Below are 22,810 nucleotides of genomic sequence, written 5' to 3' on the forward strand. Positions count from 1 at the left end.
GGCAGCCACGGCTTTACAAAATGTATTTCATAAAATAAGAAGACTCAAACGTTGAAATTACTCCTTGATCCATAGCCTAAAGATTGCACAGTGTGTTAGCAGGTGTGGAAAAAAACGTTTATCTTCTTGCACACTTTTTATCAGGGTTCTTGGGGCAACCTGGGTGCCTTGTTAATGAGCAGTAACATTTTGAAAGAAATATATATATTTCCTGACCAGTAAGTCCAGACACTGGACTTAAATCATTCAGTAAATCATGCAGTTAACAGATGTTGTGACATCCATGTTGTGTTATTCCATTTAGAGAGCAGAATTGATTTAGCATGATTCTGAAGGGCCCTAGGATTGTCAGAATGGTCACTAAGCATTGGCTTCGACTTGAAGCTGCCTTAGCCCCTAAAATGAGTGAACTAAGTTGTCTTTTGAAGCTTTACAACCATGAATTGACTCCTCCTCTCTATCTATGAAAGTCCTAGATTGCACTGAAAATGTCTTGTTTAGTGTAGACACCTACACCAACAGGCTTTGCTAGATCTGGATAACTCACTGCAGCTTCTATACCTCATATCTGCACCTGCTGCTTCATCTTATATATTGTGGAGACAACTTCAACCCTTAAACATCCCGAACCATCCTCTGCTACCTTCAAACTTTTCTTCTGAAGGTTCCTTACCAGTGTCAGCTTTAGTGGCAGTGAAGAAAGTTAAGACCCCTGATTGAGTTAGCCTTTGGCTTAAAGGACTATTGTGCTGGTTTAATCTTCTATCCAAACTTCTATCCTAATCTTCTATCAAGCTTTCTCCATATCAGCAATAAGGCTGTTTTACTTTACCATTCCTACATTTGGTGGAACAGCAATGTCTCCAATTTTCTTTAAGAACTTTTACTTTGCCTTCACAACTTGGCTAGATGCTTAGAGTGAGCAGACCAGCTTTTATTCTACCTCAACTTTTGACTTTCTTTCCTTATAAGCTTGATCATTTCTAGCTTTTGATGTAAGTGCGAGGCATGCAACTCCTTCTTTTACTTGTACTCTTACAGAGCACAGTAGGGTTATTAATTGGTCTGATTTCAATATTGTTAAGTCTCAGGGAATAGGAAGGCTTGAGAAGATAGAAAGAGATGAGAGCAGCTGGTCAATGGAGCAGTCAGCACACACACTGACTATGTCTTTTAGGGACGTGGCTTCTGGCATCCCAAAACAACTACAATTGTATCATCAGAGATCACTAATAATGGATATTGTAACAATGAAAATGTTTAAAATGTTGCAAGAAATACCAAAACATGATACAGAGACATGAGCTGAGCAGGAGCTGTTAAACAATGGGGTGCAAAGACAGGCTTGACAGAGGGTTGCTACAAACTCTTGATTTTTTTTTTTTTTTATTGTTCGGGATTCATTGAGGGTACAATAAGCCAGGTTACACTGATTGCAATTGTTAGGTAAAGTCCCTCTTGCAATCATGTCTTGCCCCCATAAAGTGTGACACACACCAAGGCCCCACCCACCTCCCTCCTTCCCTCTTTCTGTTTCCCCCCCCATAACCATAATTGTCATTAATTGTCCTCATATCAAAATTGAGTACATAGGATTCATGCTTCTCCATTCTTGTGATGCTTTACTAAGAATAATGTCTTCCACGTCCATCCAGGTTAATACGAAGGATGTAAAGTCTCCATTTTTTTTAATGGCTGAATAGTATTCCATGGTATACATATACCACAGCTTGTTAATCCATTCCTGGGTTGGTGGGCATTTAGGCTGTTTCCACATTTTGGCGATTGTAAATTGAGCTGCAATAAACAGTCTAGTACAAGTGTCCTTATGATAAAAGGATTTCTTTCCTTCTGGGTAGATGCCCAGTAATGGGATTGTAGGATCAAATGGGAGGTCTAGCTTGAGTGCTTTGAGGTTTCTCCATACTTCCTTCCAGAAAGGTTGTACTAGTTTGCAGTCCCACCAGCAGTGTAAAAATGTTCCCTTCTCTCCACATCCACGCCAGCATCTGCGTTTTGAGATTTTGTGATGTGGGCCATTCTCACTGGGGTTAGATGATATCTCAGGGTTGTTTTGATTTGCATTTCTCTAATATATAGAGATGATGAACATTTTTTCATGTGTTTGTTAGCCATTCGTCTGTCATCTTTAGAGAAAGTTCTATTCATGTCTCTTGCCCATTGATATATGGGATTGTTGGCTTTTTTCATGTGGATTAATTTGAGTTCTCTATAGATCCGAGTTATCAAGCTTTTGTCTGATTGAAAATATGCAAATATCCTTTCCCATTGTGTAGGTTGTCTCTTTGCTTTGGTTATTGTCTCCTTCGCTGTACAGAAGCTTTTCAGTTTAATGAAATCCCATTTGTTTATTTTTGTTGTTGTTGCAATTGCCATGGCAGTCTTCTTCATGAAGTCTTTCCCCAGGCCAATATCTTCCAGTGTTTTTCCTATGCTTTCTTGGAGGATTTTTATTGTTTCATGCCTTAAATTTAAGTCCTTTATCCATCTTGAATCAATTTTTGTGAGTGGGGAAAGGTGTGGGTCCAGTTTCAGTCTTTTACATGTAGACATCCAGTTCTCCCAACACCATTTATTGAATAGGGAGTCTTTCCCCCAAGGTATGTTCTTGTTTGGTTTATCAAAGATTAGGTGGCTGTAAAATGTTAGTTTCATTTCTTGGTTTTCAATTCGATTCCAAGTGTCTATGTCTCTGTTTTTGTGCCAATACCATGCTGTCTTGAGCACTATGGCTTTGTAGTACAGACTAAAATCTGGTATGCTGATGCCCCCAGCTTTATTTTTGTTACAGAGAACCGCCTTAGCTATACGGGGTTTTTTCCGGTTGCATACAAAACACAGAATCATTTTTTCCAAATCTTGAAAGTACGATGTTGGTATTTTGATAGGAATGGCATTGAATAGGTAGATTGCTTTGGGAAGTATAGACATTTTAACAATGTTGATTCTTCCTATCCATGAGCATGGTATGTTCTTCCATTTGTTAATATCCTCTGCTATTTCCTTTCTGAGGATTTCACAGTTTTCTTTATAGAGGTCCTTCACCTCCTCCGTTAGGTATATTCCTAGGTATTTCATTTTCTTTGAGACCATGGTGAAGGGAGTTGTGTCCTTAATTAGCTTCTCATCTTGACTGTTATTGGTGTACACAAAGGCTACTGACTTGTGGACATTGATTTTATATCCTGAAACATTACTGTATTTTTTGATGGCTTCTAGGAGTCTTGTGGTTGAGTCTTTGGGGTTCTCTAAGTATAAGATCATGTCGTCAGCAAAGAGGGAGAGTTTGACCTCCTCTGCTCCCATTTGGATTCCCTTTATTTCCTTGTCTTGCCTAATTGTATTGGCTAGAACTTCCAGCACTACGTTGAATAGTAAAGGTGACAGAGGACAACCTTGTCTGGTTCCAGTTCTAAGAGGAAAAGCTTTCAGTTTTACTCTATTCAGTAAAATATTGGCTGTGGGTTTGTCATAGATAGCTTCAATCAGTTTTAGAAATGTGCCACCTTTGCCTATACTCTTCAGTGTTCTAATTAGAAAAGGATGCTGGATTTTATCAAATGCTTTTTCTGCATCTATTGAGAGGATCATGTGATCTTTATTTTTGCCTCTGTTAAAATGGTGGATAACGTTTATAGACTTGCGTATGTTAAACCAGCCTTGCATCCCTGGGATGAAGCCTACTTGATCATGATGAATGACTTTTTTGATGATAAGCTGTAATCTATTGGCTAGGATTTTGTTGAGAATTTTTGCGTCTATGTTCATGAGTGAGATTGGTCTGAAATTCTCCTTTTTGTTTGGGTCTTTTCCTGGTTTTGGTATCAGGGTGATGTTTGCTTCATAGAATGTGTTGGGGAAGATTCCTTCTTCCTCAATTTTTTGGAATAATTTCTGCAGTACAGGAATAAGCTCTTCCTTGAAGGTTTGATAGAATTCTGGAGTGAAGCCATCTGGACCAGGGCATTTTTTGGTGGGAAGATTTTTTATTGTTTCTTTGATCTCAGTGCTTGAAATTGGTCTGTTCAGGAGCTCTATTTCTTCCTGGCTGAGTCTAGGGAGAGGGTGTGATTCCAAATATTGATCCATTTCTTTCACATTGTCAAATTTCTGGGCATAGAGTTTCTGGTAGTATTCAAAGATGATCTCTTGTATCTCTGTGGGATCAGTTGTTATTTCCCCTTTATCATTTCTGATTGAGGTTACTAGAGATTTTACTTTTCTATTCCTCGTTAGTCTGGCCAATGGTTTATCTATTTTATTTATTTTTTCAAAAAACAAACTCCTTGTTTCATTAATTTTCTGAATGATTCCTTTGTTTTCAATTTTATTGATCTCTGATTTGATTTTGGAGATTTCTTTTCTTCTACTGAGTTTAGGCTTAGATTTTTCTTCTTTTTCCAATTCCATAAGATCTCTTGTGAGATTGTTGATGTGCTCTCATTCTGTTTTTCGAATGTAGGCATCTAAAGCGATGAATTTTCCTCTCAAAACTGCTTTTGCAGTATCCCACAGGTTTTGGTAGCTTGTGTCTTCATTGTTGTTATGCTCAAGGAAGTTAATGATTTCCTGTTTTATTTCTTCCTTCACCCATCTGTTATTCAACAGAAGACTGTTCAGTTTCCATTCCTGTGGCTGGGGTTGAGCTTTTTTGTTAGAGTTGAGTTCCACCTTTAGTGCCTTATGGTCTGAGAAGATACAAGGTAAAATTTCAATTCTTTTGATTCTGTTGATATTTGTTTTGTGTCCTAGGATATGTTCAATTTTGGAGAATGTTCCATGTGGTGATGAGAAGAATGTATATTCTTTATCTTTGGGATGGAGTGTTCTATATGCGTCTATGAAGCACAGTTGTTCTAGGGTCTCATATAAGTCTCTTATATCCTTGTATAATTTCTGTTTAGAGGATCTGTCCAGATCTGTCCAGAGGATCTGTAAGAGGAGTGTTAAGGTCCCCTGTTATGATGGTATTATCATATATCATATTGCTCAGACTGAGTAAGGTCTGTTTCAAGAATCTGGGAGCATTTAAATTGGGTGCATAGATATTTAGAATTGAAATGTCTTCTTGTTGTATTTTTCCCTTGACCAATATAAAGTGACCATCTTTGTCTTTTTTGACTTTAGTTGCTTTAAATCCACATGAATCTGAAAATAAGATTGCAACTCCTCTTTTCTTCTGAATTCCATTTGCCTGAAAAATTATCTTCCAACCCTTGACTTAGAGCTTTAATTTGTCTTTTGAAGCCAGGTGTGTTTCTTGCAGACAGCAAATGGATGGCTTGTGTTTTTTAATCCAGTCGACCAATCTATGTTTCTTCAGTGGGGAATTCAAGCCATTAACATTTATTGAGATAATTGATAAGTGTTTTAGTATTCTACTTGTCTTATTTTGTGAGAGTCTGTTGCTTAGTTTTATCTTTTGCATCAGTGTGGAGGTTAGGTTCTGTCCTTTAATTTCTGAGTTCTTACTTTCCTGCTGATCCATTGTGGTGGTCAGTGTGCAGAACAGGTTGAAGTATTTCCTGTAGAGCTGGTCTTGTTGTGGCGAATTTCCTCAATGTTTGTATATCCGTAAATGATTTGATTTCTCCGTCAATTTTGAAGCTTAGCTTAGCAGGGTACAGAATTCCGGGCTGGAAATTGTTCTGTTTAAGTAGATTAAAGGTAGATGACCATTGTCTTCTTGCTTGAAAAGTTTCATTAGAGAAGTCTGCGGTCAATCTGATGGATTTGCCCCTGTAGGTCAACTGGCGCTTACTCCTGGCAGCTTGCAGAATCTTTTCTTTTGTCTTGACTTTGGACAGGTTCATCACAATGTGTCTTGGAGAAGCTCGGTTAGAGTTGAGGCGACCTGGGGTCCGATATCCCTCTGAAAGCAGTGTGTCAGAATCTTTGGTGATATTTGGGAAATTTTCTTTTATAATATTCTCTAGTATGGCTTCCATTCCTCTGGGGCATTCTTCTTCCCCTTCTGGAATTCCTATAACTCGTATGTTGGAACGCTTCATAAAGTCCCATAATTCTGACAGTGAACGTTCTGCTTTCTCTCTCTTCTTTTCTGCCTCTTTTACTATCTGAGTTATCTCAAAAACTTTGTCTTCTACCTCTGAAATTCTTTCTTCTGCATGGTCTAACCTGTTGCTGATACTTTCCATTGCATCCTTAAGTTCCCTGATTGACTGTTTCATTTCCTTCAGCTCTGCTATATCCTTTTTATATTCTTCATATCGTTCATCCCTGATTTGATTCTGTTTTTGGATTTCCTTTTGGTTAGTTTCCACTTTATTAGCAGTTTCCTTCATTGTTTCCATCATTTCTTTCATTGTTTTCAACATATGTATTCTAAATTCCCTTTCTGTCATTCCTAACATTTCTGTGTAGGTGGAATCCTCTGCAGTAGCTACCTCATGGTCCCTTGGCGGGGTTGTTCTGGACTGGTTCTTCATGTTGCCTGGAGTTTTCTGCTGATTCTTCCTCATGGGTGATTTCTTTTATCTGTGTCCTTGCCCTAATTTTCTTTTCACTTCCTCTTGCTCTTTAAGTTCTTGTGCCTGTGGATGAGCAGAAGCTTTCTCAGGGAAGTGCTTGTCGCTGGAATCACTGCTGAAGTGGTTATCCACTTACCCTGTGTGTCAAAACTGGTCTCCCTCTGCCCCTGAGGGTTAGGGCTGCAAGGAGGCTCAGACCCCGCCCTTAGGCTACTTGGTCGCTAGGTTACCAGCTCCCACCCAATTCCAGCTCTGGGACCCTGAGGGCGGAGCTTGCCGGGGCGGATCGCTCTCAATGTCTGCCTATGACCCAGAGCCAAACACTATTAGCTCTGTCTGGCTCAGCGGCTCAGACTGGGGCCCTAGACAAAGGCCAAAGTTCTCCGCACTCCCGCTCAGGCTCTCCCCAAGGCAGTTCAGCTGAGTGCCAAGTCCAAAGACACCAAAACAGTTCACAGGTAAGGCCTTTCTGGTTTGCAGTCTCGCTGCTACTGAACTTACAGTTGAGGGCGGGTTTAGACAGATTGAACACATGCAACCACTTGCCGGTTTTCCACTGTTTTAGTCCTCCTCTTGGGGTCCAGAAGTCTCTCGCTGACTCCCTGTATCCTCTCAGGGGTGATGATAGGCGGATCCCACCAGCCAGAGATGCCTGGAGTCCTATATCCCCAGACTCACGGTGCCCAGATGCAAGGAAGCTGTTACTCGGCTGCCATCTTGCTCCGCCTCTCCCAAACTCTTGATTTTTGAGGGGGAGAACAGTTACCTGCAGAGTGCAATAAAGTGGAGCACAATAAAATGATGTATGCTTGTAGCCTATGCAGAAAATGATAAAACATTTATCTGGGTGGACTTAACATGCTTATTTGTAATTGAACCTTTATCCTTAATCTAATTACAATCACTGTCTCTGTCATCCCCATTGGAAAGAAACCATAATGGATACAATGAATGCAAAAATTCTCTGTTCTTAGAGTTCATTTTTAATTTTTATTCGAAATAAATCAGCACATAATTGGCAATTTAGGAATATGAAACACAAAGAAAAATATCCTAGCAGTCTAGATTATAATAGAATGATTTAACAAATAATTGTGCAAAATATTCAACAAATAACAATTCTCTAAAATAACATAAGGATAATTTAAACTACACACAGTTTTGAACTTCTGGTTCCTTTGTGATGCACAGAATTTAAAGTAATCTTCAATACTTCTTCTGTTGCCTCAGCCTCCTGAGTAGCTGGAACTACAGGCACCTGCCACAACACCCAGCTATTTTTTTTTTGTTGTTGTTGTTGCTGTTTGGCATGGGCTGGGTTTGAACCCACTGCCATTGGTATATGGGGCTGGCACTCTATTCACTGAGCCACAGGAGCCACCCTTCAATACTTCTTGATGTGATGATGCTATCATAGGAGATCATATTTAAAAACATACTAACTCTCTGGGAGGCTAAGGCAAGTAGATTGCCTGAGCTTTTGACTCTTGATAGCCACCTGAGTGAGAGTGAGACCCTGTCTCTAAAACTCGCCAGGTATTGTGGCAGGCACCTGTAGTCCCAGCTCCGTGGGAGGCTGAGGCAAGAGGATCTCTTGAGCCCAAGAATTTGGGGTTACTGTGAGCTATGATGCCATGGCACTCTACCAAGGGTGACAAAGTGAGACTCTGTCTCAAAATGAAAATAAATAAACAAACAAAAAAACAAAATTAAAACATACTGACTTAAGTAGAATTTTATTATTATAATAGTTCTCACAAGAGTATGATAAGACTCCTATAAATTTGGGGCTTTTCTTGAGTCATCACTAATTTTGCTATGTAATTTGATTATACATAGAAACCTGAGAGGAACAATGAGGCTTTATAATGTGGCACATTATAAAACAATAATTTATAACAACATCTAGATTTGTGCATCAGTTTTTGTTATATTGTGTTTTAAGTGTGAATCCTAGTATTAGAATTAAGGTTAGGGTTAAGGCTAAGGCTATATCCATTATCATGCCCATGACCTTCTCTTGAGCACTTTCGTGGATGTGTTGCAAGGACAGGCATTTTAAGACAGTTTTCCTTGAAGAGAAGTACTAAAATGTATAATTTTATCCTCTAAAGTTTAAACTTACCCTGTCATGTTGGAATTTTAATTTTATAGCATCATCAATACTGTTCATAATAATGCTCTGCAAATGCTTCCAGAAATCAGAATCTGAAGGGGATGTTCTTGCTACTAGCATGTAGCTCTTTCTTCTCTACAATTAGCTGAGGGTTTGATTGTTGTAAATGGGTAGTGACAGTGAAACACTGGGCATCGAAAATCCTAAGACCAGTCCAAGGATTATTATAGAACCTTCATAGCCTCTGCTGAAAACGTTACTCAACCTTTAGATATTGCCAAAATGACTGGCCTCCCAGCATCCGTTTGTTTATGATTTGGGACCTATTCAATGAATTTATTTTCACACATTTGAGCAGATCTGAACTTGTAACATTCTAGGAGACAGACATATTATGTTTTCCCATAACCCAAAGTTTATTCTAAAGAAGTAGTTAGCCAGAGCCCTAATGTAGGCCAGAAAGCCACCCAATCATAATGCCTTTTCCTCCTTAAATAAGGGCTCAGGGTCAGGTCTTTTTCTGATTTTAATTGAAATTTCTCACAAGACTCTTAAATACTATCAGTGCAATCTTGTGAAGTTTTGAGCAATGTGAATAAAGTGATTATCGTGATTGTCATTTAAGAAGAGCAGTCAGGAGTCACAAATTACACTTCCACTGTTATCCCAAGAGAAAGAGGGGAAGAATGTAATACACATAAGTCTTAGGTCTTTAAAGAGAAATTTAACCAGAGCACTTGTAAGGTAATGGTTATGGGTCAGTTATACCAGAAGATTTTAGAGAAAATGTAATTGCCAAGAGGACACTTAGTTTAGCAGACCTAGCATTTAAATAAAATCACATGTAATAGCTTGGTTTATGGTAAGGATATTCAAATTAAATGCACAAATTATAAATGAAAATGTTTTAGTTAAATACATTTTGACATAGCAGTTGTTCCTTGTCAGGTCAATAAAATTTACTCAAGCAATTTTTCTCCTAGCAATAGCCAAGATGCGCCAGAAGGGAACATTTTCTTCCTTTTTTTTTTTTTTAAATTCCAGCTGCTGATTAAGAACATAAACATCTGCAAACTGGGTCAAACCAGAAATCTCTCTCTCTAAGACAAAGCGTGAATCTGTGATTGGTTAGTAAATCTCTAAACTCATTTGGAACTGAAATATATTCTTTTTAATTTCAGGTTAACATGAGGGTACAAACAACTAGGTTACAATGTTTACATTTGTTAGCTAGAGTTGTAGTTGTGTCCTATCCCCAAGTGTAGTTGTGCCATGTACCCTAACATTGTGCCCATTAGCTGGGAGGTCACTAATCCCTCTCCTCCTACCCCTCTTCCCACTCCCTCATTCCTCCTTCCCCAACTTGAATAGAGTTTCTCTCTTGTGTGGGTGTGTATTAGTTTGTCTACTGGCTTCATATTAGCACTGAGTACATTGAATACTTGCTTTTCCATTCTTGTTACACTTTACTAAGAAGAATGTGTTTCAACTCCATCCAGGTTAATATATCTCCATTTTTTTAATGACTGAATAGTATTCCATGGTGTATACATACCACAGTTTATTAATGCATTCCTGGGTTGATGGGTGCTTTGGTTGTTTCCACATCTTTTGTATAGTATAAAGTATTGGTATAAATACTATATACTATATACCCATGTACCATAACTTCTTTTTCTCTTGTGTAGTCTTTTAAGCCACTCTTAAACTACCAAAGATTTGATTTTAAACATTGATAACAAAATAAATTTGAATGATGTTTTCAAAATTAGATGTTTGTACTTAAAATATGTGAATAGCAGAAAGTGAAAGATAAACAAACAGTAATGAATGCATTTTCCTGAAATTATGGCCCTCCTTACTCAGCTTCTCCAGTAAAGTGTCACAAGAATGGAAAAGCAAGAATCCAATGATTTTGCTTCACTGCTATTTTTGTTTACTCTCTTCCTCATATATATATACATATAGATGTTTGCATATATGCATGTATGTGTGTATATATACATATATGTTATATGTATGTTATAAGTTTAAAACTTTTTTTTATTAAATCATAGCTGTGTACATCAATATGATCATGGGGCACCATACACTTGGTTCATAGAATATTTGACACATTTTCATCTCATTAGTTGACATAGCCCTCCTGGCATTTTCTTAGTTACTTTGCCAAGACATTTACATTCCACATTTGCCAAGGCTCACATGTACCCTTGTAAGATGCATCACAGGTGTGATCCTTTCAATCCCCCTCCCTCTACCCACCTCCCCCTCCCTCCCCACGCTTTCCCCCTTCCCCCTGTTTTTAGGTTGCAACTTGGTTATAGCTTTCATGTGAAGGTCCTAAGTTAGTTTCATAGTAGGGGTGAATACATTGGATATTTTTTCTTCCATTCTTGAGACACTTTACTGAGAAGAATATGTTCCAACTCCATCCATGTAAACATGAAAGAGGTAAAACATATATCAAACAAAAATACGGAAGATTAAAAATCACTTTTGTATCAAGCTCATATTCACATTGCCATTTTATGTGAGACTTCAGGCTTTCTTACAATCTGATGGATTTAAAATTTTGTTTCATTTACATATCTCCCTTAGGTTGAGCTGCCTTTCTTCTGCCTACTTAGTAACCATTACTGTTTCTTCTAGAAATTGCCTGTTTAAACCTTTGCCCATTTTTATGTGGGATTATATTTTTATTTATGTGCTGTTTTATATACGTTGACATTTTAGCCTTATTACATCTTTCAAACTGCAGCTTATAAGCATATATAATTGAATTCACATTGTCTCAATAAATTACACTTCATAGATATCATAACCTAAAATTCTCCTCCACAGATCTTATAGGTTAAGTCATTTTCTACCCACTGGCAATTTCAGTTTAAGTTGAAAGATTCCTGAATAATTTGAGAAAAGATGAGGAGGAGAAATGTAATGAAGTGGAATCAAAATAAAAATTGCTGAATTAATCCACTAACCACCTACGCCAAGTAAAGAATGTCTATGTATGGCCCTTAAAGCGTCTACGTGGCGTATTGTTTTGTTTTTTTTTTTAAGAGTCTACTTCATTTTCTCCCATTATTTTAGTGAGGTTCCATATGAAAATATAGTATAGATTTCAAGACTTTTGAGTCGTGGAATCGGGCCATGTACAGCTCAGCCAATCAAGTTGAGATGACACTATGTGGCCCTCTCATCCTATGTGACTGCCCATTTCTGTTCTGTTTTACCTAGTTGGATATACAATGAATGACCTCATTTTTGAATGGCAAGATGAGGCTCCTGTACAAGTGGCAGAAGGACTCACTTTGCCCCAGTTTCTACTGAAAGAAGAAAAGGATTTACGCTACTGCACTAAGCATTACAACACAGGTAGGGGCTGGTAGTCTTCTCTGCACTTACAATTTTGGTTTTATGATATCTAGATGCTTCTCAGTCATGATGCTAGAATCACTCTTTTACTTATTCATGACTCACAATCTTTCTCTGATGCATGAAATCAGGGGATGTCATTTGGGACTTACGGACTGTGACTCACTGCATACTGTTAAATAATCAGTTTGTATGGGATCAAATAAGTTCCTGGTGTTGAGTTATATTTAAACTTTTTGTTGTTATGTGGGCAATTAACACTATCTCTAACAAAATTAAAGAAAAACAAATGTTTATATTAAAAAAGGCTTCAAGGGCGGCTCCTATGGCTCAAGGAGTAGGGCGCCGGTCCCATATGCCGGAGGTGGTGGGTTCAAACCCAGCCCCGGCCAAAAAAAAAAGAAAATATATACATGATTTAAAAAAAAAAAAAAAGGCTTCAGGCTGGATGCAGTGGCTCACATCTGTAATCCCAGCACTCTGGGAGATGAAAGCAGGCGGATCCCTGAAGCTGAGGAGTTCAAGACCAGCATGAGCAAGAGTGCTGAAAATAGAACTTCTAACTGGGTGTGGTGGCAGGCTCCTGTAGTCCCAGCTACTGGGGAGGCTGAGGCAGGAGGATTGCTTGAGCCCAGGGGGTTGAGGTTGCTGTGAGCTATGATGATGCCATGGCACTCTAGCGTGGGTGACAGAATGAGACTCTATCTCAACAATAAAATAAGATAAAATAAAATAAACAAAAATAAAAATAAACTTCATTGGCCTAAATGTTCCCTTTGCCATATTGTCACACATTTCAAGGTATTTTTCTCTTAACTACCTGCCACTCACACTGTCACAGAAGCCTTTTTGCATTTCAGGTAGATATTAGATATCTTTATTAACAAGGATTGAGAATTTTGTGTGATATTTGTACATGCACAGAGTCTGTTCACCTCCTTTATCTGACACAAGCTGTTCCTATAAAACCTATTCTAACTGCATAATCCATGAATTATATTAAACTGCCCATACGTGAGGCACATCCTGCTGTAGTGAGTACACATACCATCTGCCACCAGCATTGCTGCTGCTCTGACCATTTCATTACAGTAACTGATTCATCCTGGGCTTGGCATTTTCCAGAACTGTGGTCTGCCTTTTCCCTACACAGAGCCCCTAGTCTCACTTATCACCATTTCTCCTCCTCCTACTCTTTCTTCTTCTTCTTCTTCTGACAGAGTTTCACTCTTCTGTCCTGGGTGGAATGCCCTGACATCACCATAGCTCACAGCAACCTAAGGCTCATGGGCTCAAGTGATCCTCCTGCCTCAGCCTTCTGAGTAGTTTAGTATTTGATCAACAGGTCACTGCCATTTTTTTTAAACTCAGATACTAATTATCTAACTTATTAGGGAGTTCAAGGTTAACATCTCAAGATAAAGATAAAAAGCAAGCAATTCACCATGAATGTCCTAGCGCAGAATGCTAAGGGTGGTTGTATTAATAAATTCCTTTCGGAGGCGGAGCAAGATGGCAGCCGAGTAACAGCTTCCTTGCATCTGGGCACCGTGAGTCTGGGGAGATAGGACTTCAGGCATCTCTGGCTGGTGGGATCTGCCTATCATCACTCCTGCGAGGATACAGGGAGTCAGCGAGAGACTTCTGGACCCCAAGAGGAGGACTAAAACAGTGGAAAAACGGCAAGTGGTCGCATATGTTCAATCCGTCTAAACCCGCCCGCAACTTCCACAGGCACAAGAACGTAAAGAGCATGTTAAAGAAATGTTAGAAATGACAGAAAGGGAATTTAGAATACACATGTTGAAAACAATGAAAGAAATGCTGGAAACAATGAAGGAAACTGCTAATAAAGTGGAAAATAACCAAAAGGAAATCCAAAAACAGAATCAAATCAGAGATGAACGATATGAAGAATATAAAAAGGATATAGCAGAGCTGAAGGAACTGAAACAGTCAATTAGGGAACTTAAAGATGCAATGGAAAGTATCAGCAACAGGTTAGACCATGCAGAAGAAAGAATTTCAGAGGTAGAAGACAAAGTTATTGAGATAACTCAGATAGTAAAAGAGGCAGAAAAGAAGAGAGAGAAAGCAGAACGTTCACTGTCAGAATTATGGGACTTTATGAAGCGTTCCAACATACGAGTTATAGGAATTCCAGAAGGGGAAGAAGAATGCCCCAGAGGAATGGAAGCCATACTAGAGAATATTATAAAAGAAAATTTCCCAAATATCACCAAAGATTCTGACACACTGCTTTCAGAGGGATATCAGACCCCAGGTCACCTCAACTCTAACCGAGCTTCTCCAAGACACATTGTGATGAACCTGTCCAAAGTCAAGACAAAAGAAAAGATTCTGCAAGCTGCCAGGAGTAAGCGCCAGTTGACCTACAAGGGCAAATCCATCAGAGTAACCGCAGACTTCTCTAAAGAAACTTTCCAAGCAAGAAGACAATGGTAATCTACCTTTAATCTACTTAAACAGAACAATTTCCAGCCCAGAATTCTGTACCCTGCTAAGATAAGCTTCAAAATTGACAGAGAAATCAAATCACTTACAATATACAAACATTGAGGAAATTCGCCACAACAAGACCAGCTCTACAGGAAATACTTCAACCTGTTCTGCACACTAACCACCACAATGGATCGGCAGCAAAGTAAAAACTCAGAAATTAAAGGACAGAACCAAACCTCCACACTGATGCAAAAGATTAAACTAAGCAATGGACTCTCACCAAATAAGACGAATAGAATACTACCACACTTATCAGTTATCTCAATAAATGTTAATGGCTTGAATTCCCCACTGAAGAGACATAGATTGGCTGACTGGATTAAAAAACACAAGCCATCCATTTGCTGTCTGCAAGAAACACACCTGGCTTCAAAAGACAAATTAAAGCTCTAAGTCAAGGGTTGGAAGACAATTTTTCAGGCAAATGGAATTCAGAAGAAAAGAGGAGCTGCAATCTTATTTTCAGATACATGTGGATTTAAAGCAACTAAAGTCAAAAAAGACAAAGATGGTCACTTTATATTGGTCAAGGGAACAATACAACAAGAAGACATTTCAATTCTAAATATTTATGCACCCAATTTAAATGCTCCCAGATTCTTGAAACAGACCTTACTCAGTCTGAGCAATATGATTATCTGATAATACCATAGTTACAGGGGACTTTAACACTCCTCTTACAGAGCTGGACAGATCCTCTAAACAGAAATTAAACAAAGATTTAAGAGATTTAAATGAGACCCAAGAACAACTGTGCTTGACAGACGCATATAGAACACTCCATCCCAAAGAAAAAGAATATACATTCTTCTCATCACCCCATGGAACATTCTCCAAAAGTGATCATATCCTGGGACACAAAACAAATATCAACAGAATCAAAAGAATTGAAATTTTACTTTGTATCTTCTCAAACCATACGGCACTAAAGGTGGACCTCAACTCTAACAAAAATCCTCAAACTCACCCAAAGGCATGGAAATTAAACAATCTTCTGTTGAATAACAGATGGGTGCAGGAAGAAATAAAACAGGAAATCATTAACTTCTTTGAGCATAACAACAATGAAGACACAAGCTACCAAAACCTGTGCGATACTGCAAAAGCAGTTTTGAGAGGAAAATTCATCGCTTTAGATGCCTACATTCGAAAAACAGAAAGAGAGCGCATCAACAATCTCACAAGAGATCTTACGGAATTGGACAAAGAAGAACAATCTAAGCCTAAACTCACTAGAAGAAAAGAAATCTCCAAAATCAAATCAGAGATCAATGAAATTGAAAACAAAAGAATCATTCAGAAAATTAATGAAACAAGGAGTTTGTTTTTTGAAAAAATAAATAAAATAGATAAACCATTGGCTAGACTAACAAGGAATAGAAAAGTAAAATCTCTAGTAACCTCAATCAGAAATGATAAAGGGGAAATAACAACTGATCCCACAGAGATAGAAGAGATCATCTTTGAATACTACCAGAAACTCTATGCCCAGAAATTTGACAATGTGAAAGAAATGGATCAATATTTGGAATCACACCTTCTCCCTAGACTCAGCCAGGAGGAAATAGAGCTCCTGAACAGACCAATTTCAAGCACTGAGATCAAAGAAACAATAAAAAAATCTTCCAACCAAAAAATGCCCTGGTCCAGATGGCTTCACTCCAGAATTCTATCAAACCTTCAAGGAAGAACTTATTCCTGTACTGCAGAAATTATTCCAAAAAATTGAGGAAGAAGGAATCTTCCCCATCACATTCTATGAAGCAAACATCACCCTGATACCAAAACCAGGAAAAGACCCAAACAAAAAGGAGAATTTCAGACCAATCTCACTCATGAACATAGACACAAAAATTCTCAACAAAATCCTAGCCAATAGATTACAGCTTATCATCAAAAAAGTCATTCATCATGATCAAGTAGGCTTCATCCCAGGGATGCAAGGCTGGTTTAACATACGCAAGTCCATAAATGTTATCCACCATATTAACAGAGGCAAAAATAAAGATCACATGATCCTCTCAATAGATGCAGAAAAAGCATTTGATAAAATCCAGCATCCTTTTCTAATTAGAACACTGAAGAGTATAGGCATAGGTGGCACATTTCTAAAACTGATTGAAGCTATCTATGACAAACCCACAGCCAATATTTTACTGAATAGAGTAAAACTGAAAGCTTTTCCTCTTAGAACTGGAACCAGACAAGGTTGTCCTCTGTCACCTTTACTATTCAACGTAGTGCTGGAAGTTCTAGCCAATACAATTAGGCAAGACAAGGAAATAAAGGGAATCCAAATGGGAGCAGAGGAGGTCAAACTCTCCCTCTTTGCTGACGACATGATCTTATACTTAGAGAACCCCAAAGACTCAACCACAAGACTCCTAGAAGCCATCAAAAAATACAGTAATGTTTCAGGATATAAAATCAATGTCCACAAGTCAGTAGCCTTTGTGTACACTAATAACAGTCAAGATGAGAAGCTAATTAAGGACACAACTCCCTTCACCATAGTCTCAAAGAAAATGAAATACCTAGGAATATACCTAACGAAGGAGGTGAAGGACCTCTATAAAGAAAACTGTGAAATCCTCAGAAAGGAAATAGCAGAGGATATTAACAAATGGAAGAACATACCATGCACATGGATAGGAAGAATCAACATTGTTAAAATGTCTATACTTCCCAAAGCAATCTACCTATTTAATGCCATTCCTATCAAAATACCAACATCGTACTTTCAAGATTTGGAAAAAATGATTCTGCGTTTTGTATGGAACCGGAAAAAACCCCGTATAGCTAAGGCAGTTCTCTGTAACAAAAATAAAGCTGGGGGCATCAGCATACCAGATTTCAGTCTGTACTACAAAGCCATACTGCTCAAGACAGCATGGTATTGGCACAAAAATAGAGACATAGACACTTGGAATCAAATTGAAAACCAAGAAATGAAACTAACATCTTACAACCACCTAATCTTCGATAAACCAAACAAGAACATACCTTGGGGGAAAGACTCCCTATTCAATAAATGGTGTTGGGAGAACTGGATGTCTACATGTAAAAGACTGAAACTGGACCCACACCTTTCCCCACTCACAAAAATTGATTCAAGATGGATAAAGGACTTAAATTTAAGGCATGAAACAATAAAAATCCTCAAAGAAAGCATAGGAAAAACACTGGAAGATATTGGCCTGGGGAAAGACTTTGTGAAGAAGACTGCCATGGCAATTGCAACAACAACAAAAATAAACAAATGGGACTTCATTAAGTTGAAAAGCTTCTGTACAGCGAAGGAGACAATAACCAAAGCAAAGAGACAACCTACACAATGGGAAAGGATATTTGCATATTTTCAATCAGACAAGAGCTTGATAACTAGGATCTATAGAGAACTCAAATTAATCCACATGAAAAAAGCCAACAATGCCATATATCAATGGGCAAGAGACATGAATAGAACTTTCTCTAAAGATGACACGAATGGCTAACAAACACATGAAAAAATGTTCATCATCTCTATATATTAGAGAAATGCAAATCAAAACAACCCTGAGATATCATCTAACCCCAGTGAGAATGGCCCACATCACAAAATCTCAAAATTGTAGATGCTGGCGTGGGTGTGGAGAGAAGGGAACAGTTTTACACTGCTGGTGGGACTGCAAACTAGTACAACCTTTCTGAAAGGAAGTATGGAGAAACCTCAAAGCACTCAAGCTAGACCTCCCATTTGATCCTACAATCCCATTACTGGGCATCTACCCAGAAGGAAAAAAATCCTTTTATCATAAGGACATTTGTACTAGACTGTTTATTGCAGCTCAATTTACAATCGCCAAAATGTGGAAACAGCCTAAATGCCCACCAACCCAGGAATGGATTAACAAGCTGTGGTATATGTATACCATGGAATACTATTCAGCCATTAAAAAAATGGAGACTTTACATCCTTCGTATTAACCTGGATGGAAGTGGAAGACATTATTCTTAGTAAAGCGTCACAAGAATGGAGAAGCATGAATCCTATGTACTCAATTTTGATATGAGGATAATTAATGACAATTACGGTTATGGGGGGGAGGGAAAGCAGAAAGAGGGACGGAGGGAGGGGCGTGGGGCTTGGTGTGTGTCACACTTTATGGGGGCAAGACATGATTGCAAGAGGGACTTTACCTAACAATTGCAATCAGTGTAACCTGGCTTATTGTACCCTTAATGAATCCCCAACAATAAAAAAATAAATAAATAAATTCCTTTCAGAGAAATGCTAAAAAGTCCCTGGAGTAGGGTCAGGGGAGTACATTCATTTCTATAGTTGCCACAACAGACTGTCACAAACAAGGTGGCTTAAAACAACAGACATTTACGCTTTCACAGTTCTGAAGGCCAGAAGTCCAAGACTGAGGCCTTGGCAAGGTGGGCTTTCTCTCAGGCTTTGGGTAGGGTCCTCCCTGCCTCCTCCTAGCTGTCTGCTCTGGTGGTCCTGGTGTCCCCGAGCTGCAAGGTCTGTAACTGCAGGCTCTGTCTGCACTGTCCTGTGGCATTCTTCTTCTTCTTATAAGGACATCAGCGACATTGGACTTAGGGCCAGCCTCAATCCAGTAGAACCTCATTTTAACTTGATTACATCTGCAAACACCTTATTCCCAAAGAAAGTCACATTCACAGATTCTGGGTAGGCAGTGGGTGTGGACGGTAGGGAGATACTGTTCCTACCATTGCAAACATCACCTCAGGATGAATATTTTCTCATAAGAGTGTCTCAAGACACTTCCTTAGCATAAAGGAAATTTGCACACTTCACTGAGTCAGTGTTTTCAGATATTTCAGGATTCTTAGGACACAAGGGTCATGTGTGCTTGCGCATATGTTTCTGACTGCTACACACGTTAAGAGTGCAACCCAACTTTCCCAGAGCTTATGAACTTGTGTTGAGACTTAAGCCCTAGAATCACATCCCATCTTCACCCAGAGCTAGTCCTCTTGTGTGATCACTTGTGTCCCAAGTCACACTAATAAAAGCTTTGCACCAAACCCTAACTCGAAAGATGGTAATGACTTTCCTGGTGAACAAAGATGCTCTTTAACCTCTTTCTTTCATGGTGAATCAGAGACTATTACCTCTCCGACCTCTTCTTTCTCAAAATGATGAGGCTCAGGAGAGACTAAGGCCATGAACTGGGTGACTTAGGACATTTTTTTATAGGACAGATAACCTAGAGTAGTGGAGTAGTAGAGCAGGGAGTAAAATGAGGTGAGAAGCAGAAACATCAAATTAATGTTTAATTAAGCCTTGATTTATGTCTGTATTTATTTACCATAATCTAGGTAAACAACGGACACACAAAGGCATAAATACCCTGTTTCCCCAAAAATAAGACCTCCTCTGAAAATAAGACCTACTTATAGGAAAGATAAGACATCCCCTGAAAATAAGACCTACCGCATCTTTGGGAGCACACCTTAAAATAAGACACTGTCTTATTTTTGGGGAAACAGGGTATATAGTACAAATGTATCTCATTTGAGTATTATGTTTAAAGTTGGTAATGGGAGATAACATACCTTTTCCTATCATTTGCTTCATTATTTAAGGAATGATTTCCCCTCAATTGTCTTTGCCCCTCAACACTTAAAGACCTATGGAATACATAGCACCTGCCTCTAAATTCACACCTCAAAGCATCAGAAAGTCAATGAGTAAAAACTATCATATATAATAAATTTATATTTCTCCTGTCTATCTCAAAAGCAACTGTTAAAATCAACACAAGCAATCAAGTTAAAATCAAGTGGAAAGGCACTCAAAGTACCTTTGCATACTTTGACAAGTATGACATGCCATTCAAGTGGGAAGGAGTAAAAACTGCATACCATTTCCTGAAAGAGTACACTCGTTACATTGCTACTAGATGCTAATTGAGAAAAAATATTTTCCAGGAATCAATTCAGGTATGTTATTTAAGGTCTCTTTTCATTTCAAGGAAATGTTTTATGGCAAAATAAATTACAAAAATGAAATTGGGATATTTGATGCCATAAAAAACCCCTAAATTTTACTACTTGCTGGATTTGTTTTATAACCTATTAGGAAAGTTTACCTGTATAGAAGTGCGATTCCATCTTGAACGACAAATGGGATACTATCTGATCCAGATGTACATCCCCAGTCTCCTGATTGTTATTCTATCCTGGGTTTCCTTCTGGATCAACATGGATGCAGCTCCGGCCCGGGTAGCTTTGGGAATAACCACTGTACTCACCATGACCACACAGAGTTCAGGGTCACGAGCTTCCTTACCAAAGGTGAGTGCAGTGAAGCCAGGAATACTAATTATGTCCTGATTAATTGCTTTGGCAGGTATTTTCCTCTGCTTTCACAGACAATTTTAGAAAGACAAAATTAATGGAGTAAATCATGCAATAAAAGCAAAATATGTTTTTCCAGGTACAGTCTACTTCAAGACTTACCTTGTCCCTTTGTCACAGGTGAAATCAGAGGTGAGAATTACAATTTGAGAAAAAATATCCAATAAGAATGAATGTAGATGGCTAAAAGGTTCTTACTCAAGGTAATGTATAATGTGACAGGGACCCTTGTAAACTGTTGTGCCAATAAAACGTTGGAAGTGATAAAAAAAAAAATGTTGAACGCACTAAATAGACACACACGTTTGCACATGTAAAGAGATCATTTTCAGCTTTTTCCAGATCTTTGTCAATAGCTTTTATCATTCATTACAATTTTTAAAGTAACAGTAACTCAAGCAGAAAACGAAGCAGGAGGAGGAGAGAAATGAAGGGAAAAATTCAATAAATCAGGGGTATCTGCTATCCACATTTTGTGTTCTGATCCCCAATTATTTAAATATCAGCACTGCTCTTATACACCACGGAATTCTTGGTACCTAAAGATATTAAAATGTTTAGAAAAACATCAAACATTTTTTAAAGTTGAATCAACAAGGTAATTTTAAATGGTGTTACAGTACTCTATTGTATGGGTAAGGCATAATTTACTCACTCACTCTTAAGGCTGACACAATAATGAATACTTACATAATAAATATTATACATATGAATGTATGTGTATGTGGGTAGGGTCCATATATCACATACGTCATCTATGTATACTTCTATACATACCTACTGTATACAGGCATATCTATGTATATAGGCACACATGCATTACACACACACATAGTTTTATACTTATTTCACATTGTTTTCTTAGTATACATTCTTGGAACCAGAATTGCTACACTGATAGCTGTATGCATTGATACCTATTGCCAAATTTGCCTCCAGAAAAACACTGTAGCAATTATATTCCCACAAGTATTGTATTAGACTGCCCCTGGTGCTGTGCCCTGAATCAAATAGGGTATTTATTGTTTCTGTAGGTTCTCCCCCTTCCCCACTGGCTTTAAAGTAGTCTTAGGACAGTAGGAAGAATGTTTATTGAATTCCACAATTTGCTGAGCTGCCAAAATTAAAATAAAACTGTTGCCTCTGTGATATTTGTAAAGAACCCAATATTTCGGGCGGCACCTGTGGCTCAGTGAGTAGGGCGCCGGCCCCATATGCCGAGGGTGGTGGGTTCAAGCCCAGCCCCGGCCAAACTGCAACAAAAAATAGCCGGACATTGTGGCGGGCGCCTGTAGTCCCAGCTGCTTGGGAGGCTGAGGCAAGAGAATCGCGTAAGCCCAAGAGTTAGAGGTTGCTGTGAGCCGTGTGACGCCACGGCACTCTACCCGAGGGCAGTATAGTGAGACTCTGTCTCTACAGAAATAAAAAAAAAAAAAAAAAAAAAAAGAACCCAATATTTCTTTTCATAAAATATTCTGAAATATGAAGCTCCTCTCAACTATTTGGATGCATAGAAATACAAAATTTTTTTCTTCGCCTATAATGACTTTAAAGAAAATTCTATCAATCTATTGATAATCCTTTTTGGAAGCTTTAGTATTATTTTCATTGAAATGATGAACTTCATTAATAAAATTGGCTGAGTGTAGTGGCTCATACCTGTAATCCCAGCACTCTGGGAGGTCAAGACAGGCGGATCCCTTGAGTTCAGGAGTTTGAGGCCAGCCCAAGCAAGATCAAGACCCTGTCTGTACTAAAAATAGAAAAACTAGCTGGGCATAGTGGTGGTTGCCCGTAGTCCCAACTACTCGAGAGGTTGAGACAAGAGGATTACTTAAGGCCAAGAGTTTGAGGTTGTTGTAAGCTATGACACCATGGCACTTTACCCAGGGTGACAGAATGAGAC

The 22,810-nt window shown here is 38.5% G+C and overlaps 1 protein-coding gene across 1 annotated transcript in view; it reads left to right on the plus strand.

Moving 5' to 3' along the window:
• Positions 1-22,810, plus strand: part of GLRA3 (glycine receptor alpha 3) — a 92,379-nt gene that overhangs the window by 48,780 nt on the left and 20,789 nt on the right. Inside the window, exons 7-8 of the mRNA XM_053595857.1 lie at positions 11,869-12,006; positions 20,627-20,841. Of these exons, the coding sequence (XP_053451832.1) occupies positions 11,869-12,006; positions 20,627-20,841 (353 nt within the window). The remainder of the gene's footprint in view (positions 1-11,868; positions 12,007-20,626; positions 20,842-22,810) is intronic.

This window comes from Nycticebus coucang, chromosome 1, assembly GCF_027406575.1.
Source record: "Nycticebus coucang isolate mNycCou1 chromosome 1, mNycCou1.pri, whole genome shotgun sequence".
Lineage (NCBI taxonomy): Eukaryota > Metazoa > Chordata > Mammalia > Primates > Lorisidae > Nycticebus > Nycticebus coucang.